General features: G+C 51.2%; 1 protein-coding gene across 1 annotated transcript in view; it reads left to right on the top strand.

Moving 5' to 3' along the window:
- Positions 1-2,028: 2,028 nt before the first annotated feature.
- Positions 2,029-9,282, top strand: part of TUNAR (transmembrane neural differentiation associated intracellular calcium regulator) — a 47,629-nt gene continuing 40,375 nt past the window's right edge. Inside the window, exons 1-2 of the mRNA XM_084792660.1 lie at positions 2,029-2,426; positions 2,658-2,984. Of these exons, the coding sequence (XP_084648786.1) occupies positions 2,973-2,984 (12 nt within the window). The 5' untranslated portion in view covers positions 2,029-2,426; positions 2,658-2,972. The remainder of the gene's footprint in view (positions 2,427-2,657; positions 2,985-9,282) is intronic.

Genomic DNA, 9,282 nt, shown 5'->3' with positions numbered 1-9,282 from the left:
TGGTTGTTGTTGTTGTTGTTTTAACACACAGTGGTTCATGTCTCTATGATGGGGTGGGGAAAACAAAACCAGGCACATTCCTGAAGCTCAGTCATTCTAGCCAAATCAATTAACATCAGATTCAATGAGAAAACCTGACTCAAAAGGGAAAAAAAAATGAAGGCAGAACGCATCAGAGGAAAGACACCCATCAACCTCTGGCCTCTGTGTGCATGGGCACATGCACCCCATGCACAAATGCATACATCACATGACACACACACACACACACACACACACACACAAACACACGCTAATTGTTGTGGGTTTTTTTTTTTGCTACAAACCATGACAGAGACTGAGACACAGTAACAAGTCACTCCTTGCTCCCACACACACACACATAGACCCCCCATCTCCAGCTTCCCCCACCTCTTTGCTCACAGTCTTCTGGTCTAGTGGGGCCTGCAAATGGCCGAGCATGAAAATAGATGCTCTGAGATTTTGTGCATGATAAGCACTGGACTCCTGACCAAATGACACATCAAGTTTTATCCCTGCAAGTGGGAAGCTAGGGCTGAAGAAAGTGAGTTGTGAAGCTTCTATCACCCATAAAAACTGGGGGCAAACTCGAAGGTGCTCCCGCCAGTTTTGCTGGGAATGTCAGAACCTAACTGTTGCCCAGGGGCGAGGAATGACAGCCGTGGGCCCTGCTTTCTGTTTGGAAGGGCTACTAAGGGGTTCAACAATATAGAAGAATAAAGGAGTGAAGAAAAGCCCTGCTGCCAGACCCTGCTAGCAACAGAAGCGCCTCCTCCGCCCCACGTTCTCAAGGCCTTTGTGAGGGAGATGCTCTTCGCTGCTGAGACCCTGGGCTAAGATGTAGGATAGGGGTCCTGGGAAGGTGTGAGTCTCTGTAAGGTCTGTCTTCTGCCTCTACCTCCTCATATTCACAGCAGCCAGGAAAAGAACAGCAGTCCCCGGAAGAGTGAAGGGCGGAGCTGGGACTGGTCCTCCGGGGAGGTAGCAGGTATTTCATTCAGTTCTGGGGCTATTAGGGAAGAGATAGCATCTCTCGGCAGGTGTGATAGTCTTTTAGACTTGGCCGAGTCCTTGCATCTGTCTAGGTGACCCCAAGGACCTGGGTTACTTAGAAGGTACCCATTGCATTTGGCAGCTTGCCTCGTGCTCATCGGAGGCTATGGCCCCTGCCTGCTTTGGCAAGAACTCTTATTTTGAGCCTTGGGGGTGAATTTTGCAGAGGTTCTGCAGAACCAGGAGGAGACATCCTGTACACCTTACAGAAAACACATGTTCCCCTTCACGTACTCCCCGGAACCAGTTCTTAGCTATGACCTTTGGGGACAAAAGCTATTTGAGTGAGGATGTTAAGAAATATCCTATAAACTGCAAACAATTGGACGCTCCTGGGCTTGAGGCGCAGTCTGGCCTGGGAGGCAGCGAATTTATAAAGAGGGAGGCATCTGGAATCTGGTTTGAACTCCCGCAACTGGGCACCTGGTGTGTTGGTCAGGTGTCATGGGGCATGGGATGGAGCTGTCACTAACCTAGAAGCCAGTCCTCTGGCTCTCCAAAAGGCAGGAGGAGCTCAGTGAGATAGCAACCAGAGAGTCTAAGATGAAGACAGCACAAAAGCAAAATGTCCAGGAAGGAAGGAGGGAAGGAGGGAGGGAGGGCAGGAAAGAGGAGGCGCCTCTCTCACCCAAGTCCCTGGGTCTCCAAGTACTCCACGTGGGTGGGGGCGTCTCACACCCACCCACACGCCCACAGCCACATTCGCTGGCTCATCTCTGCATTCCTATGGGCATCAGGCCTCCGTGGGCCATGTCGCGGCCGCCACCTGATGCTGTAACCCCAGCACTGGGGAACCTGCATTACCATTTTCCCCTCATCCACCCTCACCCAGGAGCTGTTCCCTGATTATCCGGACCAGGCAGAGGCCACGTTTTGCTTGGCCCACTCCCCAGCAGCGACGTGGAGGTAGAGGGAGGAGCTCTGGCCGGCAACGCCAGCCTTCCCCTACCCCCTCTCCCACTGGAGCTCCTCTCCTCATCCCCTTCATTCCCCTCCTTATACTTCCCCTCCCCTTGCCGCAGCCTAGCTCCTAGCGCGTCAGCGTGGGCTTCCCGGAGCGAGTCGCTAGGTAACAGGGCTGGCTCCGCAGACCCGGGCCAGGGAAGCCCGCGCGCGTCGTCAGCAACTGCGCCGCGGGGCGGGGGACGCACTGACTCTCCCCTGTCGGGGCCTTCATACCCTCTTGGCTGGCTTACGACCCTCTTCCTGGATGCCTTAAGGGCATCAATCGCCGCCCCTCCCCTGCGGAGGGACCCCTACGTCGTTGCTGCCCCCTCCTCCTGCCCGCTGGTGCGCACCATACACCGAACCGCCAGGTGGGCGACTCTCCGCTGCGGTTGCGGTAGCCGCTGGTAAGCTGTGATCTGGGGTTGGGGCCGGGACTATGCCACCAACGGGGAGGCTCTGGCCACAGCAGCCAACGGACTGGCCATGTGCTAAAGTTTCTGGGGCTCGGTTGCCCGGCGGGTGCGCGGCGCGGGGCTCAGAGCGCGGTGGGTGGGGCGCCCGGTGCTGCCCGCCCCCGGGCCCGCGGGGCGCCTCTCAGTGCGCTCTCACGCTTTCTTTCTCTCCTTTCTTGGGAGCTGCTGCCCTCCGAGATCTTCCCGCCGAGCCCAGGCGCGGGGCATGAGGAGCCCCTGGGTATCGCCTGCAGACAACCCAGCTGTGCGCACACCCCGCCAGCTGTTGACTGGAACATGAGCAGCATGATTGGGCTCCGGTGCCTGGCCGCCAGCCTCAGCCAGAGGCGGCCAGTGGGTCCGCGCTGCCTGGGAGAATGAGGCAGGAACCCACGGCCACCTCTCTCTCCTCCTCGCCTTCCTCTGGCTCCCGTGCCCCGAGCCCGGGCCGGGCTGTGGCTCTGCTGCGTGCCCTGCGCGCCCCCCACCTGCCTCCGGATGCTCTTCTCGGTAAGCCAGGCCCTTCGCCTCCGGGAACAAAGCCCCTTTACAGGGCAGCCTCCAAGTCCCCTCTCTGTCCATTACCTGGAGCCTGGAATCTGTCCCCAAACCCTACCTGGCTTCTGAACTGCCTAGGTACCTTCAAGACCCGGTGTTTTCTTGGGCTATCTGTGAGACAGCAGCGGGCTTGACAACGCAGGCAGACAAGAGACCTGTTTGGTCTAGATATGCATCTATGTGTGCAACCTGGATTCGGAAGTAATCACTTGGGGGACCATGATGTGGGTGTGCAGGTATTGCTGGGTGTGGTGTATCTCCAAACCACTCCAAGGAAGTGGGATTCCCCTTCTCCATATTGCAGATGAGGAAACTGAGGCCCAGAGAGATTGAATGTGCTAATCAAGGTCACGAGGCAGAAATCAAGGTGCCCACCACCTACTTCATCAAACTGACCTTTTGTCACAAACACGCTTGCTTCATTTCTTCCACTAGCTGCTTCATCTCAAGAGCCACTGTGTGTGTGTGTGTGTGTGTGTGTGTGTGTGTGTGTGTGTGTGAAAATACTCCTTCCAATGACGGTTGAGGTAAAATAAATTGCTAGTGGCATGTATTTTTCATTCACCCCTCCATCTAATGATGCCAATCCTAATGTAACTGTGAAGCCTCGTCTTAGTTCTCTTGGTGATGGTGGTGGTGGTGGTGGTGGTGGTGGTGGTGGTGGTGTCGTCAATCCATTTTCCTTGTGCCTTCTCTCCAGGCTCAGTTTCCCAGGGCTCTTGAAGGATACTGAAGGTGTCGCTTGCCTCCCATGTGTCCCCTTCTGTGTTGTGTGCCCCAAGCAAGTTTAGCCTCACATGGTACCCTCAGCCTTTTAAACTGGTCAAGACCCATCAGCAACCACCTGGGCTGGTTATGCAAATATTAGAGATAGTCCACTTCCCAGGGGCTGGGGGCTGATTCCAAATGACCATGAGGCAAGGAGGGCCACCTGGGTCCTGACTCACAGTTGCCATCTCTCTGTGTGCCGGACAAAACTTCACACACTTCTTAGCCCAGAGGACGAGCGGACAGGCTTTGATATGGACACGAGGCTCTCTGCTCACCCAGCTACCCTGATGGGCAGCCTGTGCTTCTTCCCCTAAGTGCATGCACGTAATCCTAACAAAGGAGGCCACGGGGAATCATTTGGTCCTTGTCTGAGCACTTGTTTAAGGGGTTGAGTGTTTATCGCAACTGCCTACACCATGTGGAAAGTGATGGTGTTGGGGCAGAGGATGACAGACCTTCTGTCGCAGGGGCCTCAATGTCAATGTTAATAGAAAGATTGGGGTTGGCTTGGGTGATGTCTCAGTTCCCTCCCAGGTCCAGGACTCTGTGAGTATGCAAACTAGTGAGTCACATGCCTGAGCTAGGGTGTTGGGGGCCCATCAGTAACACACATATATAGACTGAACGGATTGTTGATTCCAAGAAGAGGACTCGGTGCCAAAAGATCCGTGAGAGCCAGGTTAAACCAAGGAAAGTGATGCCTCTGCTTCAGTAGATTAATTATTGGGTGAAAACACAATGGCTATAAAATGTCCTGGGGGCCAGACTGGGGTTAGAGGATGGGTTAGGCTTTTCAGTGGGAGAGGTGACATTGGCCCTTGAGGAACTCATAGAATTCTATGCATCCCTTTGACATACAGTGGACTGGGAAGCAGCATGGCCAACAAGCCTTGGTGCCCCCTGAAAAAAACAAATTAGTTACCTTTTCTAAGTGAATCCCAGCCTGGACCATCAGTGTGAGTAAACATGGCAGTGGTTTGGTCTCACATGCCTACTCTGCTGATTATGTTAGTGGCAGGTGGGGTCCACTGAGTGTATTCAGAGAGGCTCTGACAAGAAAGGTGGCCAACAGAGTGTCCAGATCCTCGCTTAATTTTATTTTGGGGCCTATTAGCGCTAAATGCATCAGGTTGACCTACGGGCCGTTAATGGGTTGTCATTGGTCTTTTAAAGATGTAGATTAATGAACCTTTTAAAACAGTACTGAATCTCTAAGCAAATGGACACATGCCACCTTTTCCCAGAAACTCGGCTTCTAGCAGGGTTTGGTGGAAATTTGAAAGTCACAAAATCATAGAAGAACTTTGTTTTTGACCTGCTCATGGGGTCTGTGAAGGGAAAAGGATGCTTCTTGGTGGTGGTGTTAAATCTTCCAGCACTGTGTGTTTTAGGTGCCTGTGATTAAGGGGCACAGTTTTGAATAAAAATGAATGCAGAGAGATGATATTCATTAAGTTACTCCTGAAGATGACAATGTAATTATGAAATAACGAATTTTGAATCATATACCGTGAGCACCCGAAACTGGATTACACAATACACCAATGATCCCCGTTCTGATATTTAATTTTTAACTCATCAGTTTTCTCACATTCTCACATCTTTTGTGGTTTTCCTTACACACACACACACACACACACACACATACTCACGCACAACACCATGAAAATGGACAACTCAGAATAGTCTTCCTTTTCGATTTTGCTCAGCTAAACATACTTCCTTTCTAGAACGTCTCAAAAGCCTCAGACTTAGTACCTAGGCTGGCCTCTGGTTAAAATGTGCCTAAGGTGCCTAGATTTCTGTGGGAGGGTGTGTGTGTGTGTGTGTGTGTGTGTGTGTGTGTGTGTGTGTGTGTATAGTGTATACATAAGGTGCAGGCGATTCCATTGTGGGCTTATCCTGTCCCTTGGCTTCTTTGCTGGCGAGGAGTGCTCAGCCCTGTGAGGTCTCTGAGGAGTTCATTCTACACAGGGATTGTCACTGAAGATGCTGGACTGGTCACACCAAGGTGTACAAGTAATGGAAGAGGGCGGGAAACCAGCCTTCATCCTCTTGTTAACTTGACCTTGTAGCCTGGGGCAATTTATTCCCATTTTTCTAGGTCTGGGCTCAGCACTGTATGATGGGGCTTTATGTTTGTATATAATAAATGTGCATGGTTAGTAACGGATGATGTCCTTCAACTCCAAACTCGAAGAATCCTTCGAGTTTGGCTACAGCTGGTTATTAATAGAACCAGAATGTTGTGTGCACTCAGGTTACGTAACGCGTTCAATTAGACATCCATATAAACAATGAAGACCTGGTCACTTTAAAAGATGCGTATTGTCAGCTTAAGTGAAGCCTCGATGCCCTGAGTGCACGGCGATGGAACTCCCGTCCTGAAAGATGCATGCCAGGTTCCCTAGAACACATCTGAGGGCACTGGAGGGAGCCGTGACCCGCTCTGGTATGCATGTGGCAGGAGACACAGGAAGGGTTATGTAATTTGGGTCAGTGGGGTAGGAAGAACATGAAGTCCTAGCTGCAGAGCTTCAAAGTCGAGGGACTTGGGGATTTTGCCTCGTTCCCAAGCTATTCCTGGAAGGTAAGGAGGGAAGATGGTAATTACTGCTTGCATTTGTTTTGAAAATGGAAAGTACTTAATTAGAGTCCTGAGCTCAGTGGAAGCTTCCAAGTAGCGAGGCACAGTGGCTTGGTGGCTCGGTGGCTTGGTGGCTTGCTGGTTTGCTGGCTTTGTCAGCATCTTCATGCAGCCACTCGGTCCTCCTGCATCACATGGGTAGGTAGCATGTTGCTTAGGGTCAGGGCTTCCTGTTGAAGTCATTTTCATATAGAGTGAGGGGAAGCAGCCAGCAAACATTAAGCACCTTGCCCCTTTACAGAGCAGACATCGTCCACGTCGTGTGCTAGAGGAGGAAGCTGGGCTCCGAGTACTGATGAGCCGACAGCTTACAGAGGGATCAAAATGGCACAACCTGGCATGATGCTCAGTACACTGTGAGGGTTTTAAGCCACCTCACGCTGTAGTTTATGTCCTCTGGTGTTGCAGCTGTCTGCTAACCGAAGTGTGTCCTTCTTCCCAAAGTTTTAAATAACGCCCCTGTACTAAAAAAAGCATGTGGAAGATTTGACGTGGAGACCAGATGGAGTGATTCAGCTATTGAGAGACTCCTGGATTGTACTTTTTAAAAAAAAGGACATCAGATTTCTTTTAACCCGCATAATGTGTCCCTAAATACATGTGTCCCCAAAGAGAATCAGCACTAAGCCAAGGGTAACCTTAAAAAGGTTGGTGTTCGCTGCTCTTTGGGGAAAGCGAAAATAGCTCCACCCGGTTCCACACGCCCCTGGGGTTCTCTGAGAAGTGGTAGGCAGGTTGACACCCCAGTCCCTTTAGAAGGCACCGCAAGCCCATACCTCCTGACAAGGGACACAGAATAAAAGTTACATAACAGAAACTTCCAAAGGTCGGCTTCCCCTCTTCTCTGGAATGTCAGCGAGTTAATCCTTCTGAGCAGCCCAGGCAGGGAATAAATAAAGTTCACTCCCCCCCCTACCCCCCACCCCCGTGTGGAGGAAGCTCTGGGCTTACGGAGTGTGGCTTCCAAAGAGCGTGAGGGTGGCGGTGGGGTAGATGTCTCAGATGGCCTCGGAAGCTCAGCCAAGCTACGGACCCGATGTTCTTTGCTGTTTGCACGACTTCTTCAGACCAGCCCTCTCTGGGACCCAACACTGCCAGGTCCCATCTGCGGCCCATGATTTATGGAGACCAAAGAGAGGCCACTAGAATATTACACCATAGCTGGCTACGTGGCTTGACATTCTAGGAATGAAAACTCATCCTGGTTATTTTCTTCCGTAGCTGAGCATTCGGTTCTGACGTCACCTTCACCTATGCCTTTTCCTAGAGATGTCTTAATGGACAGCCCCCGGCCCGCTTCCACCTCCTTTGGACTGCCAAGCTGCTCTACTGCCAAAAGCCTTAAGTTTCATGATAGGTGATCCATGGGGTTATGTGGGGGGAGCCAACAGAGTGACCCATAAAATACCAGCAGCCTCTTGGGGTTCATCATGGAGTTTTTTATTTAGTAAAGTCAGGATTCCGAGTGCTGGTTCCCGATGAGACTTAGAAAGTGCAAACTATGATAGAACAGACGGGTGCCTGGTAGTCCCAGTGAGTATGTGTGGCTTTTAAAAAGTAGAAAGATACAGAGACATCAGAGTGTGTGAGTGCTGGGAATTACCCAGGACCCATTAAGTTGATTTGATTTCATGTTCACTTCTAACGAATCACCGGATTCGTTCAGCTAAGTCATTCTAGACGTTCGAGTTGTCTGTGTATGGTTTAAAACAGATGTCAGTGGCTTTCTGGGGCTAAAGGCTGCACCTGCTCCCGCCTTTCCCATTAGAGGGTGTGTGTGTTAGTGGTTGATGCACTGATGTGACAGAGACCCGATCTCAAGGTCAGAAGGTGGTGTCTGTGAGGGTCGATGGATCCCTAGTGGTGCTTGCTTCTTAATAATCTGATCTGCTATGAGCTGCTGTGTATGCCTCATTTAGCATCAGGAAGCAAAGAAGCAAACGGGGAATGCCCAGAGCATTTTCCCATCAGCCCCCACTCTCAGCCTGGATCTGCTAATGCAATCTTGGGAATCTCACCGCGAAGGCACACGCTTCCTCCAGCCGCAGGGAAGCCAGTAGAGTTCAGATTGGGCTTGACATGTCTCCGCCCACACGGGGGTTCTTAGACTTCTTTAATTCAGAAAGTGGATGATAATGATGATCATTGTCTTTTAATGATGGAAGAGGACAGCTCTCGGGTTTTTAAATACAGCAAATGTGCTGCGTTTTAAGGAAAGCGTCACGTGCGAGCTTAAAATGATTTGTGAATGTAGGGGCCTTCCCTTCCTCCCGCTTCATTGAATATTTCTGAAACAGTAAGCCCTGCTCTGCAGTGCTGAAATCTGAACATAGAAGTAGAAAGCCAACACCCTGGGCTTTCGGTCTGAAAAAATGGGAGTGGAAAAATCCACCTGCTTTCTGATAAAGAGAGATGGAGGTTTTCCACCACTCTTCACTGACGAGATCAACATTACCTCTGTCCAGAAAGTCCCCGTGTGTGGGTGCTGCTCGAAGACACCCCCACGACACCTCGTGGAGCTGTTGTATCCATCTGTGCAGGGCTGGCACCCATCTCCTTCACCAGTAGCATGCCCCTGCCTCAGTACTGCCTGATGAGTAGACTACACCATCTTCCACCTCTCAGACACATGCTAATTGCCAGTGGCTTTGCAATCAATAACTTAGCATGCACAGCCTCTGCTTAAGGCCAAGGCTCCTATGGTAGACATACACAGCGTGTGTGTGTGTGTGTGTGTGTGTGTGTGTGTGTGTGTGTGTGTGTGTGTATGTGTGTGTGTGTGTGTGTGTGTGTGTAGTGCTGTTGCCCCTATAGGACTGGCGCATTACCCTT

Source organism: Acomys minous (genome assembly GCF_964271855.1).
Source record: "Acomys minous genome assembly, chromosome: 8".
NCBI classification, from domain to species: domain Eukaryota; kingdom Metazoa; phylum Chordata; class Mammalia; order Rodentia; family Muridae; genus Acomys; species Acomys minous.
Note: the sequence above shows the minus strand (reverse complement) of the source record. Positions and strands in the feature narration are given on the sequence as shown.